General features: G+C 47.8%; 1 protein-coding gene across 2 annotated transcripts in view; it reads right to left on the reverse strand.

The window, feature by feature from the left end:
- The window catches only part of Dpysl2 (dihydropyrimidinase like 2), a 97,490-nt gene that overhangs the window by 37,761 nt on the left and 41,324 nt on the right, over positions 1-18,405 (reverse strand). For both annotated transcript variants that reach the window (XM_036198878.1, XM_036198879.1), the window contains exon 3: positions 16,254-16,438. In XM_036198878.1, coding sequence (XP_036054771.1) covers positions 16,254-16,438 — 185 coding nt within the window. The remainder of the gene's footprint in view (positions 1-16,253; positions 16,439-18,405) is intronic.

Here is an 18,405-nt window from a genome sequence, read left to right on the forward strand (position 1 = left end):
TGTGTGTGTGTGTGTGTGTGTGTGTGTGTGTGTGTTCATGTGCACATGGGTGGGTGTACATGCATGCATATGGAAGGTCATACACGCATGGAGGCCTCTGTGTGAGTGACAAGGAGGAGGTGGGGTGGAGGCAAGCTCCCCTACCCTACTTCTTGAGGCCTTTGGGCCATTTAAGGGAAATAGAAGAGACACTTCCCAATTTTCACCACAGTCTGCCAGAAATAAACTCCAGACGATGAGCAAATTGCAGAAAGAATAAAGAGATGTGATGAGCCTGGGGGACCGTGGAGGATAAACTAAAGATTTTCCACATGAGGCTAGGTCAACCCTCGCCGGCCAGGCTGGGCTCTGTGAGCACCACCTTGACACTGGCCAGGCTGGGCTCTGTGAGCACCACCTCGACACTGGCCAGGCTAGCCAGATGAGGTGGCTGGAGAAATATGTCATTCATGACACTTCCTCTGTTTGTATCAGCTTTCAGTTGCCCTGGGCTACAGGACCACAGATTTGGTGCCAGCTTGCCAAAAATAAGAGATTTGGGGCAGGGTGGAACATCAAAAGAGAAAGAAAGAAGGAAGGAAAGAAAGAAAAGGAGAGAGAGAGAAAGAGACAGAGAGAGAGAGAGAGAGACAGAGAGAGAGAGAGAGAGAGAATTTAAGAAAGGCCATATACCACAAGGCTCCCATATGCAAAAATGCAATTAACTTAGTTTTCATTCCAGAAGGTTCCTTGTTCAGAAGACAACCCAAGGACACACTTGAGGACTTAGTCTTCCCGTTAGCAGGGACTAACAGCAACACACACATTTGCTTGTGCAAAGCTATGTTAGTATACTCCCAAAAGCCCAAAGGCTACAGACAATAACAGGAAAGGACGCTGTGCCAATCCATGAGAGGGGTCGTGTTTGCATTTCTCCCGATGTCCACCTAGAAATACCACAGCCCGATGATAATGACCTTCTGTGAAAACACAGATTGAAACAAACACGACAGTGCTCACACACAGTTTACAGATAACACGTGATTAGCATAACGAAAGGAGCACCGGGTTCAGATACTACCCACAGAGGCTATAGGACCCCATTCGTACACGGACAGACATTCCCCCCTTGTACAAAAGTTGCCAGGACGGCTCCCTGTGCAGTCAGGAATAGATCAGCTTTCTCGGCTTGGAGCTAAACTAAGAAACAAAAACAAAGGAACTGGCCCCCTCCACTGTTTGTTCCAACATTGCACAATGCCTCTTCCATCCCCTCCAAATGAAGTCCCACGGGGAAGGAAGACTCGGTGAGGTCATTTGTTGACTGGGTTCAATTTAAAGCAAAAAAGAAAAAAAAAAAAAGTGATGGGTGTTTCCCTCCTAGGAACCTGGACTGAATTCAAAAGCATAGCACAAACCATATCCCGGCCTCACTGGAGCCTGACACAGCCACGACACTGGCCATGCCTCCCTTTTCCACTGGGGATGATGGCTCAAAGGGTCTGTTTTGTCCCTGGTTAATTAGAAAGACTGAACAGAGCCAATCTGGACAGTGCCTGATAGTGCTGGTGAAACCTGATAAGTGACCTGTGCTTAGCACCCAGGTGACACCCACCAGCACCCCACCACACATAAACACCAGCATGTGCCCGCAATAACACAGGCTCACAATAGTCTCTCCCTGTACTCAGGGACAGCAGGGCTAAGGGAGGGCAACCCAGGTGGCCCAGCACAGCTCCAAATGCAAAAACAGCATGAAAGCTGAAAACCTGGCGAACCGTAATGCAATTCATCCAATCAGCCAAAGAAAATACTCAATAGTCACTTGTTTTCGTGAATATCTGGACCATTCTTCTGTCTATCTATACACACAGATGTATTTTAAGTACAGCATTAAAATAGTATAGTACATAAATTATTCATCACTAAAATGCTCTCTTTAAAATAAAAAGGGGAAGGGTTGGGGATTTAGCTCAGTGGTAGAGCGCTTGCCTAGCAAGCGCAAGACCCTGGGTTCTATCCTCAGCTCAAAAAAATAAAAAAAAAAAGGGGGGGAGGAGGAGTCCATTCTGGAACAATGCTATTTGCCTATTGTTCCAGAATTCAGAGGGTGAGACAGGAAGATCTCTCGAGCCTAAGAGTTTAAGAACATTCTAGGCAACAAAGAGACCGTATAGCAAAAAATAAATAAATAAAAAATAAAATAAAAACGAACTAGTTATGGTACCGATGGCCAAGCCTAACGGCTGTTCAATCCCCAGATCTACACAGTAGAAGGGGAGTTCCAAGTCCCCCAACTTCTCCTCCAGCCTCCATGTGCATGTTGTGAAGTAGACACACACACACACACACACACACACACACACACACACACACACACATTCACATGCACAGGAGTGCAGGAGAACAAGGAAAGTGCTGGATCCCTGGAGCTGGAGCTGCGTGCAGCTGAGAACAAAATGCAGGTGCTGGAAACAGAACTCCTCTATAAAAAAAAAAAATAGCAAATATTTTCTTCCATCAGTCCCTTTGAATAGTTAAAAAATTCATCAAAAAACATATTGCAATAATTTTATTTGCTTTGTCCATGTAGGCAGCAGTTTTGAGTTCCACTTTCCTGTGGTGACCCTGACATCCAAAATCTGCCTGTTTTCTACGTATGACCTTGAACTTGTTATATCAAGATTAGCAAAACAGGTTAAAAACTGAGCACGTACATGTCTATAATCCTAGCACTGGGAGGTTGGGGGAGAGTACGGGGGCACTGATACACGGCACAGCTCAGGGGAACCCTGAGAACAAGATGCCGAAAGAAGAAAAGTCAAGTATAAAAGCACACAGCTTATGATTCTACTTACATGAACTGTCCAAAATAAGAAAATCCATACAGACAGAATATAGACTCACGGTTTTCATGAGTGTGGAAAAAGGAGAAGACACAGGTGACCTCAACCCTGCCCCAAGGCCAAACCCCCTTCAGTGTACCACCCAAGAAATTACAATAACAAAGAAGATCTAAGTCCAGGGTGTCCAGCTCCACCACTCCCTCAAAGGACAGACAGACATGGGTAGTTACAGCCAGGACTTATAAGGGCTTTTTCCCATGATCTAGGATACCTGACTCTTTCCAGAGCTGGAGGCCGTGCCCGGCAGGAGAGATGTCCCACCAAGGTGGTGAAGGAGGTGGCCCGAGGGCCGCCCTCCCCTGTGAGTGAGGTACAGGGCTCAGTAAAGCAAGTCCTCATCTTCAAAAGGAAGGCAAGAAAAAATGTTTCTCTAGACGGGGAGAACTGCTGTGATTTGAGTGTGTCCCCAAAGTTCACAGCGTTCCCCAAAGTTAATGTGCTTAAAATGTCACCTCTAAGTTCTTATGTCAGAGGCAGGGATTTAGGAGGTGATTAGGGCTGGAGGAGGTCATAGGGATGGGGCCCCCCTGATGGCACCGATGATTTTACAAGAGGAAAAGAGGCCACGTCTGGCCAGGTCTCACCATGGAGCACCTCCCCCGCCCTGTCGCTTTGCCCCAGCCCCACTGCCCCTCTCCCAAAGCCACCACCCATGTTCTTGGACTTCTAGACTCCCATCAATGAACCCCAAACCCTCTGTGCTTTATAAATGCCACAACCTGTGGTGGTAGAGAATAGAAAGCAGCCGAAGACAGGAAGTCTCCAGCGGCCCCAGCTGAACGCTCTCAATGAGAGACAGAGAAATCAGGTAACAATAAGAACACACCTCCGGAACAGAGCGAAAACCACTTCAGAGCGAGAGCCCTTTAAGGAGAGGACAGCAGCATGACAGATGGACGATAAGACAATGGCCAATGCCGAAGTCACTTCGCAAAACAAATCTAGCCTCCAAATCTCCCAGGAGTCAGATAGTCCTAAAAAAACCAGTTGGGCTGTCAGAAGGGAAACTAGTGAGCCACCTCCCCCTGACCTCTGTAACTCACCCCAGCTCTGTCTAATCTACAACACCCCGAACGCTCCCTGAAATGCTAGGAGGCAAGAGAGGCCTCGGACAGGCAAGGAAGGCCAGGCAGACACGGAGCTACTTGCTGGAGCTAAAAAGCAGCAGTCTATCCCAGAACTAAGGTCTCCGGATTCCCTCCTCGATGTGTCCTTGAGAAAGTGAGGCCTCACATTCTTTCCACTGCACCTCATGCTTCCTGAGTGAATCCCTGGGATAGCTACACAAAGGAAACAATGCTGAGAATGGATCCCAACCCCAGACTTGGCTGATGCTCCCCCCTATCCCCGGACTCCCCCAACTTTAGAAAACACCTCATTCCTGGGGTGTCTCGCAGTCAGAAATAAGGAGGGCCGAACTGATGAACCTCACAAAGACATGAGAAAGAGGAGCCCCAGATAACGTCAAGAGGCCTTTGCGGGCAGCCTGCCTGGGGACAATCGGCTCAAGCCCTACAATGAACAGGGCTTGGGGCTGCTCACAAATGGGATTAAGTTAGACCGGTGGATTCAGGGCGCCAGTCACTACTGGGGGCTGCTGTCCAAATAGCCCTCTGGGATGCAGAGGAAATCTAGCTCATGGAGGCAGGGCTTCTGTGGGGAGGTCAGAGACACTTGGTAGACCACCATGGTGGCAAGCCTCTCCTCCCGGGTGTAGCCGCCCTCTGAGTGGGAGATGGACAGTAACTGATCATTTTCTCCCTCCTATATTACAGAAAAAGGAAAGGCACTTTGAAGTGATGGTTGGTTGGGAATGCAGGATAAAGCCTGAATACCAGAATCTTCCTGCTGCTGGGAGATTGGACAGAGCCTAATCCTGCAGGCAAACTCATGGTAGGGGCTGTGCCCAGGATTTCAGTGGCAGCCACAGACATTCTAATAAATGAATGAATGAATGAATGAATGAGTGAGTGAATAATCATGAATGCTTTGGGCTGAGGAAACAGCTTAGTTGGTTAAGAGCTTGGTACTTGCCTTACAAGCATGAAGACTTGGGTTCAATCCCCAGAGTCCACATAAAAAACTTGAACATGGGGGTATTTGCTTATAACCCCAATACTGGAGAAATGGAGATAATGGAGCTCCCCAACTGGCTGGCCCAGCTTCCTTGGCAAGTTACAGGTCAGTGAGAGACCTTTAGCTGGTTTCAAAAAAAAAAGTTAGATGGTGCCTAAATAACGTAAACATGCATGTGCACGCACAAGCACGCACACATGCATGCAGCCAAGTTCTCTGGCTCTGATCTAAGGTCCTTATCTATGCTCAGAGTAACAAAGCAAGTCCCATGGCTTCTCTGGGCTTTTTCCCATTCCTTCAGTTCTAGCCTGATAATCGGCTCTTGACTTTCAAGGTCAAAGGGAGGACCGGAAATGGGGGCCCAGGGTTTGCCGATTCCCAGTGCACTGAATCAATTATCTGCACTTGAAAATGAACTTTCTTCTCAGGTCTTATGACAAGGACAGAATCCTGTCCGTGACTCCTGCTGGTCTGTAGAGGAGTTCAGAGGGCCTCTATGAGGTCAGTTCTCATCAGAGTTCATCGGAGGACAAGGGAACAAAACAGAAGAGCGCCTTAGTGGTCCAGCAACATGTGTCTGCCTTTGCTTGGATCAGTCTGGCTGTTGAGACAGTCCCAATGTCAGTCACATTAATAGGATGTAGACTGAAGTGCATCCACTGGCCAGGACCTTAAATGTTTGTCCTCAGAAGTTCCACACAGTTGCACAAAATGACCCATCACACAACCACAACTACTCAAGCTGTGACTTCCTGTCACTCCCCACTTCCCACTCTGAAGCAAAAGTTTCTTTTCCTCCAAAATATTAAATGCCCACAACCACTGCCCCTGCACAGTGGGCTTCAGGGTAACTCTGAATACTTGTCGGGTCTTCCGGGACAGGGTCTCCTACTTATACTCTCTCCAGGGTTTAATTGTGGCTCTTTTCAGCCTGGCTTTTATCTATCATGATTTGTGCTGATAAAGAACTAGAGCACAAAATAACGACTACCAGCTAAAGGGAAGCAGGAGAGGAATCTGCCATATGTCTCCTCCTGAATCAGCCACTCATGGTACAGAGACCAGTACTTTGATATTGGAGCCTTTGGTGGGCTGCTATGAAACAGGAATACAGAGCTCACAGTGCCCACCCAGAGGGGAAGGAGCTCTGCTTCCTGGCAGGCTTTCCCAAGCCCACTTCCCTGAGTCACAGGCACTATATGACTAAATGGTTCCTTAGCCAAAATACCCATTGGAAAGGTTTTGTCACCGAGGCTGGAAGAGGAAAGACCCAGGGTTGTGGCCTGGGATCCTCAACAAGCTACAGGACAAGACTGTGGAGCAGGGGATATGGGTACCAACTCAGCGAGGAATGGACACAGCATACAGACTGGATAGCAGGTCCACCATGAAAACCACAGAGCTCAGTGTGCACAGCAGTTCTGAAGAGGCGCAGCACTGGCCTCATTTGAATTCCAAAGACAGCTGAGAACGGAGATCCAATAAGAAGAGTGTCCTAGGGGCCAACTTTACATCTACAGGACCAGATGTGCTGCCAAGAAAATCCAGACCCCAGAGGAAAGGAAAGGAAAAGTCACAATTTTGACTTTAGTTTGTCAGTGTTTTTCTTGCTGTATTCAAAGGAAGGACTGGGGTTGGGGATTTAGCTCAGTGGTTAGAGCGCTTGCCTAGCAAGCACAAGGCCCTGGATTCGATCCTCAGCTCTTTAAAAAAAAAAAAAAAAAAAGTCAAAGGAAGGACTGCTTTACGCAGACTTGATCATAAAGCAAACTTTAAACTCTCTTCCTGGTTCCATCAAGTACTGTGAAATAACACACACAGTGAGGTGGTAGGTGACAGAAACAGACAGATGACTGATGGGACAGACAGATTACATGAGTGACAGACAACACACAGGTAGGCAACTCAATAGATTATAGAAAGGCACAGATATATTTAATCTTGCAATAGATGAGCTAGACAGAGGCTGATATATACATTAGATTGATGCACATGTGACAGATTAAATAAAAAAGATGAATGGATGACAGACAGAGAGACAGATGTAGATGGGTGGGTCATTCAGCAATGTCCTAAAGAATGGTAGCATCCCCCCAAAATTTGGAAAGTGAAATCCCAACCCCCAGGAAGATAGCATTAGGAGGTGGGGCTTTAGGAGGCGGTAACCCCATGAATGGACTTATTATGCTCACTAAAGAGGTCCAAGAGAACCCCCCAATCATTTCCGCCATGTAAAGACAGTGAGAAAACATGCGTCCATGACTCATAAGGCGGGCCCTCACAGACACCAAATCTGCTAGCATCTTGATCTCAGACTTCCCAGCTGTGAGAAAAACATTTCTGTGGTTTATAAACAGCCATCATATGGTATTTTGTCATAGTAGCCCTAGGGTAGTAAGTAGGTAAGTGGGTAGATAGATGGATCTTATCTATAGATTAGGTAGATGATAGATAGATAGATAGATAGATAGATAGATAGATAGATAGATGGATGGATGAGATAGGTGGCAGATATAGATATATGACAGACAACTTATAGATGATAGAGAAAAAGATAGGTGATAAATATAGACAGATGATAGGTAGGCAGATAAATACATACACAAATACATAGATGAGCCATACCAACTAGACTAACAGATGAAGACGGATAAGCTACGTGAGTTTCACACACGCCCCATACATATCAGAATAACCATTCCACAAATATCATGGTACAAAAAATATCCACAAATCTCCCTTATTCTGTATATAACCATAAGAAATAACAGTCTTGTCATTCTCACAGATGTGAAATTGCTACCTAGAAGCCACTGGGACGGTGGCTTCCAAACAGCAAGCACTATAAGGGAAAACCAGCTCAGGTCTGATTCCTGGTGCTCTCCTGTCACACAAAGCTTATCCTCTGGAGTGGTCCAGTGAGTTTCACCTAGCCTCAAGAGCGGAGCTGGGATAGAAGATCTGAATGGTTGCCCGGAATACCCTGATTCTATGTTATTACCAAGATCTTTTGATTCCTTGCATACAGGCTCCCCACAAGGACGGACTCCAGTCCTGACCTATCATTAGAGGGATACTAGGTCATAAACACTACTGAGTCAACCTAAGACGGTAGGCAGGCTTCTGGCAGAAACACAGCACAGCGGGTGGCCCGTGGGCCAGGGAAGGCAGCCACCCCTGCCTGATGTACTTCTGCCCGGACTCCCTCTCATCTCAGCTCCAGCCTCTTCTGCTCACTGCCTCTCTTACTCACTCCAAGTCCTAACCAGTGTTGGGGAAGGAACCAAGAGAAACCTTCCAGACACCAAGGACAGCAACAGCAACGGAATCAGGAGGCTCAGTCCCACTGCTTTCCTAAGATTCTTGAGGAAAAGCGGCTTTGGAAGCCACACCCCCAACCAGGTGACTCCCCAAAGAGGAGAGGGCAGAGCAGGGAACAGCCCAGAGAGCACCTCTAGCTTCTACAGACCTCCATGAACATCCATTCATTCCATTCCATTCACCAGAAGTCCAACTGTCGAAACAAGATCTTAGATGTTGGAAGCTTCCAAACTAGCAATGCAAAACCCATCTAGAAATAGAAGTTTCTGAGCCTGGGGTTTGTTAAAAACTCACCCCCCCCAGGGGGTGGCAAATGTGCAGTTATACTTTTTAATGTTGGCCAGAGATCACTACAAAATTCTCTCTACTGGAGAGGGGCCTGAGCCACCATGACCCAACTTCAAGCAGTATCTGCTCTATCATTAGGGGAACGTTCAGTCACATTCTAAAGGGGCTGCCTCCCGAATGGGCTAGCCAGAAAGAACTCTAATTTCTACTCAGTGTAACCCCCTTTACCATTAACCACAGCAATAGGGCTAACAAACGACAAAGAACGTGAATAAATGGCTTCAGCCAACAATGGCCACAAGTCTGAGGCACAGCCCTCAAAACCCAGAGAAATAAGGGATCATTGCTTGGGAAGAAATGGAAAAAAAGATGGCCACTGAAAGAGGAAAAGGATGGCACAAAAAGAGCCTTAAGGGAATAACTTAGGACCAGAGCTATCGACGACATCCACCACAACCCAACAACCTGTCTCTTGGCCAACTAGTTTTGTTTTTAATCATTGCACACCATTTATTGTCTGTGTACCTACTGATGTATTCTGCATGAGCAGATGTGTGTGTGTGTGTGTGTGTGTGTGTGTGTGTGTTTATTCTACATGAACAGGTACAAGCTCCTATGATCTGAATGAGAAATGTTCCCCCACAGTCGTGGGTATTTGAACATTTGGTCCCCTGTTGGTGGCGCTGTTTGGGTAGGTTTCGGCAGCAGAACCTTGCTGGAGGAAGTACTTCACAGGGGTCAGACTTTCAGAACTTAAATCCTCCAAGCACTTCCAGTTTGCTCTCTCTGCTACGTGCGGATGGTTGAGGAACAACTCCTTATTCCAACCACCATGCCTGCCTGCTGCCCTGCCTCACAGCCATGATGGACTCTTAACTCTCTGGACCAATAAAACAAAATAAGCCCTTTCTCCTTTAAGTTACCTTGGTCACGGTATTTTATTTTAGCAACAGAAAGGTAACCAATAGAGAAGTCAGAGGAAACCTCTAATGTTGTTTCTACGGTGCTTTCCACCGTGTGTGTGTGTGTGTGTGTGTGTGTGTGTGTGTGTGTGTGTGTGTGTTTCATTTTGTTTGACATGGGGTCTCCGACTGGCCCAGGACAGACCAAGCAGGTTAAGCTGACTGTCCAGGAAGCCCCAGGAATTGTCCAGTCTCCTCAGTGCTGAGATGATAAGTACAAACCTCCCTACCACACCCAGCTTTTGGTGCATGGGATGGGGGAAATGAACTCAGATCCTCAAGCTTGCATGGGAAACCCTTTAGTGATTACAGGGGCGTCCTTCCCCAGCTCCTGTGTGAGCATAGGAGGGGTGCTCGCTGACCGCTAAGCAGCATGAAGTTTCTGAAGTGACTGAGCATGCTGGCTCTGTTTTCTAAACCCCTTCTACCCAATGACTCCATACGCAAGCTGGCCAGGGACAGCTGCAGCATCACCACACTGCCCTTCCCCAAATTCTAGGATGCTCCAAAATCTGATGGGGCGGGGCAGTTACCAGCAGGAGGCAGGCAAGAGAAAATGGGGACAAGGACCCATGTCTTCCACAGCCCACCAACAACCACCACCTCACTAGATGCGCCCTCATCAGTGTTCTGTCAGGTGGGGGGCTAAGGACTGTCCAGGGCCACCATAAAGTAACTGCCAAGCAGCCAGCGTAGCCAGCTCCCAGAAAGCCATGGGCATTCAGACATGGCCAGAGCTCCAGCCCTGCCCTCCAGAAGTCTCTGCCCTTTACTCAGCTGGGGTATAGAACAGGGCATCTTTGGATCATGGAATCCTATCTACCAACAGAAACCCTGAGACTGGGACACTGAGTCAAGGAAGGCTGTCACTCATTCACCTTTGAAGGTTGGGGAGACGTGGCTGTAGCCCCAATATAGTCCCTGCAGCCCCATCACTCCTCCTGGCCCCACTCATCATCCTCACTAATCGGACTGATGGAAAGTTCCTAACAGCCTACACATCTAGGGAAAACTGGAGACAAGGCTCTGGAAGCATCCAAGGACTGAGACGTACCCAGATCCATGTGCAAAACCCACCAGCAGAGGAGAGACTTCGATCCAGGAGGAGGGGGATGTCTCAGGAGATGAAGACTCCAGGCCCTCCCTTCCTAAGCTGGTTTGATCTCTAAGGCTGTGACTGGCAACTCTCAGAACCAGGATACAAGAGAGAAACCCTGGTGGGTTGTGATATCTCCCACAGTGCCCCTGAAATGGATCTAGCAAGGCACACAGTTAAGTCCTTCTGCAGGCTATAACTGAATGAACTGCAATATTGTATGCAGCAGGCAGAACAAGACTAACTTCAGGCTCCTTCAAGAGAAAATCTCTGTGAGACATCGTAATGGGTGGCTGTTCAGCTTTGACCTTGAAGCACCGCCCCAGTGAGGCAGCTGGTAACTGCTATGCCTACCTATGACCTGCCCTGGGGCATGGCCAAGATAGGAGCCCTTAAGACCCAAGATCCATATATGCCACCCACTTGGCTCCTCATGATCCTGGATGCTAGATTACAGACCAAGTCAGAGTTCTCCAGAGAACCATGTTGGACTGCACCTCACCTCTCCCAGATCCTGTAACTAACCCCTTTACTGGGTGTAAGTTACCCTAAAATAAACCTCCTTTTAACTACCAGAGAAACTACGTGGAGTTGCCTTGTTAAATCCCTGAATTAAGACATAAGGGCTAAACCTTTGGGAGGTGCTCTACTGTCCTCCAGGATGCTCCTCCTTATTCTCCTTGGCAACAGGTATCAAGTAATTGGTCCAGTCACAGACAAAACCTTCCAATCCAGCCAGCTAGCCAGTGACACCTGAGCAAGCCCAGAAAAGGCCTTCACGTCCTTAGGCAAATTATGTGACTTCATCCATATAGGGCTTGGGAGATAAGAAGCTGAAAGGCAGTGGGGAACATCCACACAGTCAGTACACTGGATAACGTGGCTTTCTAAGCACCACCACAGGCAGATTTTGTGGTGACAACTTTGGTACTGGACTTGGAAACTTCAGTGTGATGTGGTCGGGTATTTGGTAAACACTTTCTAACCAAATTCAAATGAGCACTGCAGAGGAAATAATCAAAGTATCCATTACAGACACATCCAGCTCACACTGTGTGTTCACACGTAGGCCTGCCCCGGGCAGGGAGCTAACCCAAACACCACATGGATGAACAAATGACAAGCAATGGATGTACCACAGTGGCACTCCTGAGCCACGTCCCCTCCATCTTCCTCCGCCCACAGAGAGAACTGGGACAAGTACAAAGAGTCCTGGGAAAGGCTTCTGAGTCCACCAAGGTCTCCAGGGACACATGACTTCTCCTACAGCTACTGTCCAGACAGCAAGCTCTCTATGCTCCGCAAACCACTGAGTCTCCAGCCCCAGCATTTACGCAAGGACAACTCAGGGGGAGAGCCTGCCTCGTTCATAACCACAGGCTGACACGTCTGGGCTCCGGGCTCTCCCCAGCTGCTGGCAGAGTTGATCACAGCATTGGTGTTAGTGGGGTGGCTGGAGCACTAAGGGAGTGAGCAGCCACTGCCATCATAGTCAGCACAAGACACAGACTTCTCAAAGCCACCTGACTCAGTCATGCAGCATCACTCAAATCAAGTGTCCTTGGAGTTTTATGTATCCATCCGTCTATCATCCATCCATCCATCCATCCCTCCCTCCATCCATCCATCCCTCCGAGCACTGACACTGCTTGGGTGGGAAACTTGAAAACAAAACAGAGGACTTCAATGGACACGTGACATGAAACGACATGTCACAAAGTATGAGATTAAAAATCTACCTTTTAGGCCGGGCGGTGGTGGCACACGCCTTTAATCCCAGCACTCAGGAGGCAGAGGCAGGCGGATCTCCGTGAGTTCGAGGCCAGCCTGGTCTACAGAGTGAGTTCCAGGAAAGGTGCAAAGCTATACAGAGAAACCCTGTCTCGAGAAAAAAAAAAAAAAAAAAAATCCATCTTTTGCCAAGGTACAGAGAAAGTATGGGCCACAAGGAGGGGGCACCTACGCTGAGCCTCAAGCAGGTGAGGATTCTCACAGGCAGAAGGAAGGGCAATCAAGGAGGCGACGGGAGCCGAGGCTGGCTAGCAGGTTTGCAGCACATTGCAGACAGCTTGGGTTGCGTTCTGTGAGCAGGAGGGAAGCCCGGAAGGAGTCGGAGGAAGGAAACAACATAAGCAAAGCTTGGGAAGAAAGAGTGCAGTCACAGAAAGCTGAGGCCACATTATCGGGGCAGAAAGCAAAGGTGGAACTGGCTGGACACAGAGGCAAAACACACTAAGAATGAGTGAGGATCCAGGGAGGCTCTGGGAATCAAGCCAGTGGGACTGTGAGGCAATGCTTTGGAACTGGGCACTGGAAACACAGCAGAGGAGCCACTCAGGTTCACTGTGCCCAGGTTCCACACCTCTAGGAAAAACCTTGGACTCAGGTCAGCAGCAGTAACTTCAGTCTTTGGAGATCTGGCCTGTACAGCCAGCACATGCTTCAGAGAGATGCACGGTGCCCTGTGGTAACACACTTTACATCTGGTAATTCAACTAACTCCAGATCCATGGGTTTGGTTTTTATGGCATCTTCCTGAACATGTGCAGACTTTTGTCATCATTAAGTCCTGTGCTGGTTAGTTTCTGCTGTAAACTTGACAACCTAGAGTCACCTGGGAAGAAAAAACCTCAACTAAAGAACTGCTCCATCAGATTGTCCTGTGGCCAATGACTGATGTGAGAGGGTCCGGTCCACTGTGGGCAGCACCACCCCTAGGCAAAAGGCCTTGTAAGAAAGCTAGCTAAGCACAAGCCAAGTGAACAGTATGCAGCATTCCTCTGAAGCTTCTGCTTGAGCTCCTAGCCTGACTTCTCAATGATGGACTGGACCTGAAAGTGTAAGTTGACAAAAAACCCTTTCCTCCACAAACTGCTTTTGGTTGTGATGTTTATCAGAGCCACAGAAAAGCAAAGTAGAACACGCCCTGAAATAATACAGCATGACAACAATTTCCGCCAACATTTACATTGCATTAGGTGTTATGAATAATCTAGAGGTTATTCAAAGTCTCCAGGAAGGTGTGTGGAGAAGACATGTAAATACTATGCTAGTCTTACATAAGAGACTTTAGCACACTCAAATTTTGTTATCCTTGTGGGGAGTCCTAGAACTAACCCCCATTTCCCCCATGTAGAATTCCAGCCACCCCCACAACCCACCTCCAGCCACCACCATGACTCCGGGACCAGTCTGGATGCTCTATGTCTGGTGTCTCTGCCCGCCCATCCCTAGATGGAAAGGGCAAAGGGCATCCTACCACCCTACACTGGGTCACCTCACAAAGATCCCATTGTGTAATGATCAACAGCAGCTTGGCGGGGTGATAATAATATGTTCTGCTGGTGATGTGCCACCTTCCTTACACTGGAACATTCGGCGGCATTTTCTTCAGCAGGCAGAGCCTTGCCACACACAAATAGAGCCTCCAGGGCCAGGGAAACCACAGCCAGCAAGAAAAGAGGTAAAGATTCACCCCCGGTGCAGGTAACAGGGATTAGAAGAGCTGAGAGGAACAGGAGGAGAAGATGTGGGCAGTCTTTGTACCAATTTACCCAACTGCTTATTTCTACAACAGCCAGAAGCCCTTCAAGTTTGCACTTGAAAACACCCAATGCCTTTCTTTCTGGCATCAACATGTATTCGGGAAGTCAGGGGCCTCTCTTTAAGGAAGCAGGCATGAGTGACATGAAGCTATATCCTTGCCCCGCAGAGCAAGCTTCAGCCACACACTTAAGCCAAGCAGAATATATGTGCGCCCAGCAAGCAGAAGACAGAAAAAAAAAAAATCCTGATTCCTCACCTGCATCATTAGAGCCCCTCTCCAGGAGGAAGGCAGTGGGGTTGCTGGGAATCCTGCCCGCATCAGCAACCATGGTTTTAGCAAGAGTCGTTAGTATTTTTCACAAACTACCAAAGCAATGGAAGTAGAGAGTGACAACCCTGAGCACACAGTTTACCCACACAGTCTTTCTCTTTCCACCTTCTACAATGCTGTGGTTCAAACTCAGGACCTCCCATACGTGAGCTCTACTGCTGAGAGATAGGCTCCACCCTTCTGTTCTATGAGATCTTTCATTGAACCCTCTTACTATAGAGCCAAACTGACTGCATCTTGAACCCGCACTAACACCATCACATACCATCCCAACAGACAGAGCTGGCCAACATGCCCTCTCCCCTTCCCTGGAAATCTCCTGGGGCTCTCTAGTAACCATCTGAGGTCTCCTGGATCAGCACAAGACATACTGAGATGCCTCCACCTAGGGAAGGAGGTCTACAGGTGCTACTCAGAAAAAAAAAAGGGGGTCAGGAAGTGCCCATTCAGCCAAGGGAATCCCAAGCAGCCAAGAGAGCAGTAAGTTAAAGTGGGGTTTGCATGGAGGGCTCTTCTGAGAATGGCACCCACAAGGCTGGAGCAAGGCAGAGCAGCAAAAAACACTCCTGGAGGGGCTGTCTCACGGGTGTGACAAGGGAACAGAGTGCTGTCCCTAGTGCTTCAGATCGAAGACCAGGATGATGGGAACACCAGGGAGTCAGGTGTGATTCAAAATGCAGGAGATACAGGACATTGCTCCTCTCACTTCAGGAAGACAGATGGGAACCTTCTAGACAGACCCCAAAGCCATGGTCATCACCAAAACACACCCAGGAAGTCAGGCTTCAAAAAGCACAAACCAAGATTCTTTGGGTGTTGACCCGAACCCTCTTCCCAGCCCCACTGTTAACTCTTCCTCCGTGACACAGTACCCTGCCTTTTGCTCGTGGATAAAATCCCTCTTCTAACACAGGACTCTGATAGGCCACTACGCGGCTTCCCCACCTCCCCAGCCACTTGTCAGAAGGCATGCTGGAATCAAACCACACACAAGCAAACTCTGAACACAGCTGCTGGGTCCAGTGAATATGCTTTAGATTCAATTGAACCAAGACACAATCCCTGAGGGGGATTCATGAAAGGACACCATTGTGGGAGCCTGTGGCTTTCCTAGTTAACAAACAGCTACTATCGGTAGGTCTTGTTCCAAAGCATAGTAGTCAAGTCATCCAGTGTCCAGCCCGGGTTAGAAAAGTACTCCCTCGACTGAGCTTCGTATCGTTGGAGTGGAGGCTTCAGGCTAACACTCCAACTGCACCGAGTGTGGTGGCATATGCCCATCATCCAAGTATTTGGGAGGCAAGGATACAAAGATCAGTAACTAATCTCAGCTATACAGAGGGACTGAGACCAGTCTGGGCGACAGAGGACCCTGTCTGAAAAACAAACGAACAGGAAACACTTGGTTTATCCTATCTTCATTCTCAGAACTATCCTTGGAATGTTCATGATCTAACATGGATGACTTCAATGCCTTACTTTCAGAACCCAGTCACATTTGGAGGTCAAGGAGGACAAAAGCGCCGGATCAGATTGAGCAGCAAGCCCTCCTCTTATCCTACATAACTCCCCAGGAGCTCATCCTCGAATTCAACTGTAAGAGCAAAGCTTAGCAGAAAATGAGGCCAAGGGAATAAGACAGTTTACTCTCTCACTCAGAGCTCTGCTCGGCTCGCCAACGTTAGGGTCTAGCAACCCAGACTCATCTTCCCACTGGCCCTGGATCCCTACTAAGGCCCAAGCCTTACTGATCATGGTGGTTCCCCCAGCCAGGGCTGCCTTGGTTCCCTGGAAGAAGTCATCAGCTGACGTCATTCCCTGGTCAGGCATCTGGAAGCGGGTGTGCACGTCAATGCCTCCTGGGATCACCATTCTGGAATGGGCTTCAATGGTCTTCACTCCTCCTGGCACAATCAGGTTTTCTCCTATTTGCCTAAGAGAGCAGAGTTAGTGAGAGAGAATGCCAATGATATGTGGAATCAAATCGGATCTGACATCTGTTTAACGAAGCTATAAACAGACCCTCACTATTTGATGAGCGCTTTTGGGGTTGTTGCTATAATCTTGCATGGGAGCACCACCCACCCCTCAGCCCCACACATGAGCAGATGTGGAATGAGCTAGGGAACTAGGCATAGCAGCTCACATAATCCCAGCAGGATTTGGGGAGGCTGACACAAGAATTACCTCTAGTTCAAGTTCTGCAGCCTTGGCCACAGGGTGAGTTCCTGACTCCAAACATAACTTATACACAAGGCAGCGAACTCCTCATCCAATGACTAGTTACCAGAAACACCTAAGCCTGAATACGAACGAGGCCCCAAAACACTTCTATGTTGTTCACTCCACTGCCTTCTGACACACCAGCCAGCTAGTTTTCCAGAACAGTTCTCTCTAGACCTGACTCTATTACCCAACTTTTTTTTTCCCACCCTTTTCCTTTTCAATGCAGGGAAAACAGAGGTGGAAAAGTGCAGAGAGAGCTAAACAAAGGGAAAGAAGGAAAGTAAAAAGCAAACACTATAATTCCAACAATTGTAGAACATAGAAGCAGGTGCTCATGGATCCAGATAAAGGCAGAAAAACAAATATCCATGCTGTTTGGGACATGCATCCTATTCATTGGGGGAGGGTGTGTTGTGGCAGTGTTTTTTGTTTGTTTGTTTGTTTGTTTTGTTTGAGACAGTGCCTCTCTACAAAGCCCTAGCTATCCTGCAACTCACCATGTAGTGCAAGTAGACGTCAAACTCAAAGTGCTAGGGTTAAAGGTGTATGCCACCACACACAGCTGTAGGGTTTCATTTTTCAGTCAAGATTTCATCATCCAGTGAATTGTTTTTTAAATTTTACTACATCTTTCTACCAATTTTTAAAAGGAAAAAATAATCAAGGAGGAGTTAAATTTGTAAGACAAATAAAAGATGACTAAAAATAGCATTGGGCTGCTCCATTCTGGGCCAGCGACCTTCAGCTAGAACCATCACGATCTCCTATGATTGGGGATGCAAAAGGAATAAGAAAGTTGTAGCCTGTGACTGCCAGAGCTGAGACTGTCCCAGACAAACACACATGGAGAAAGCATTAACTGTGGAAACATTAAGACCCATTCTGGCTTCATCAGTCAGGGTGAGAGCTTCCAAGCAGTCACAACCAGTCCAGCTCACCCCTCTCCAGACTCACTTGCTGCTAGAGTTTGATGAGCAGTGCCTATTTAAAAGATGCCGTTCGCTGGGATGTTTGCCTTTCAACAGATGTGCTCTCTCTCTCCAGAGCCCATGGGCCATCCCCAGAGGAAAGGCATAAAGATATTGCTACACTCCACTCAATTAACCCTCCAGAGTCCTAGAATACCCAAACCTAGAACATAATACACAAGCAGCATGGAGCGGCCTTATTTATTCTAGGAACCAGTTCAAGAATGAAACTTAGGGTTGGCGAGATGGCTCAGGGGTTAAGAGCACTGGCTGCTCTTCCAGAGGATGCAGGTTCAATTCCCAGCATCCACAAGATGGCTCACAACCATCCATAGTTCCAGTTTCAGGGGATCCAATGCCCTTTTTTCAAGGGTACAGATGTGGTATATATACATACATGGAGGCAAAATACTCACATACATAAAATAAATCTAAAAGAAAAAAGGAAAAAAAAAATTTTTTTTGCTTTTTTGAGACAAGGTTTCTCTGTGTAGCTTTGGAGCCTGTCCTGGATCTCTCTGTGTAGACCAGGCTGGCCTCGAACTCACAGAGATCCGCCTGACTCTGCCTCCCGAGTGCTGGGGTTAAAGGCATGTGCCACCACTGCCCGGCTGAAAAAAAAATTTAAAAAGGAATGAAACCTAAAATCCCTCCAGCACTAGGCAGTCATTTATCTGAGTTCCTGGTAATTAACTCAATGTCCTGT

Source organism: Onychomys torridus, chromosome 9 (assembly GCF_903995425.1).
Source record: "Onychomys torridus chromosome 9, mOncTor1.1, whole genome shotgun sequence".
NCBI lineage: Eukaryota > Metazoa > Chordata > Mammalia > Rodentia > Cricetidae > Onychomys > Onychomys torridus.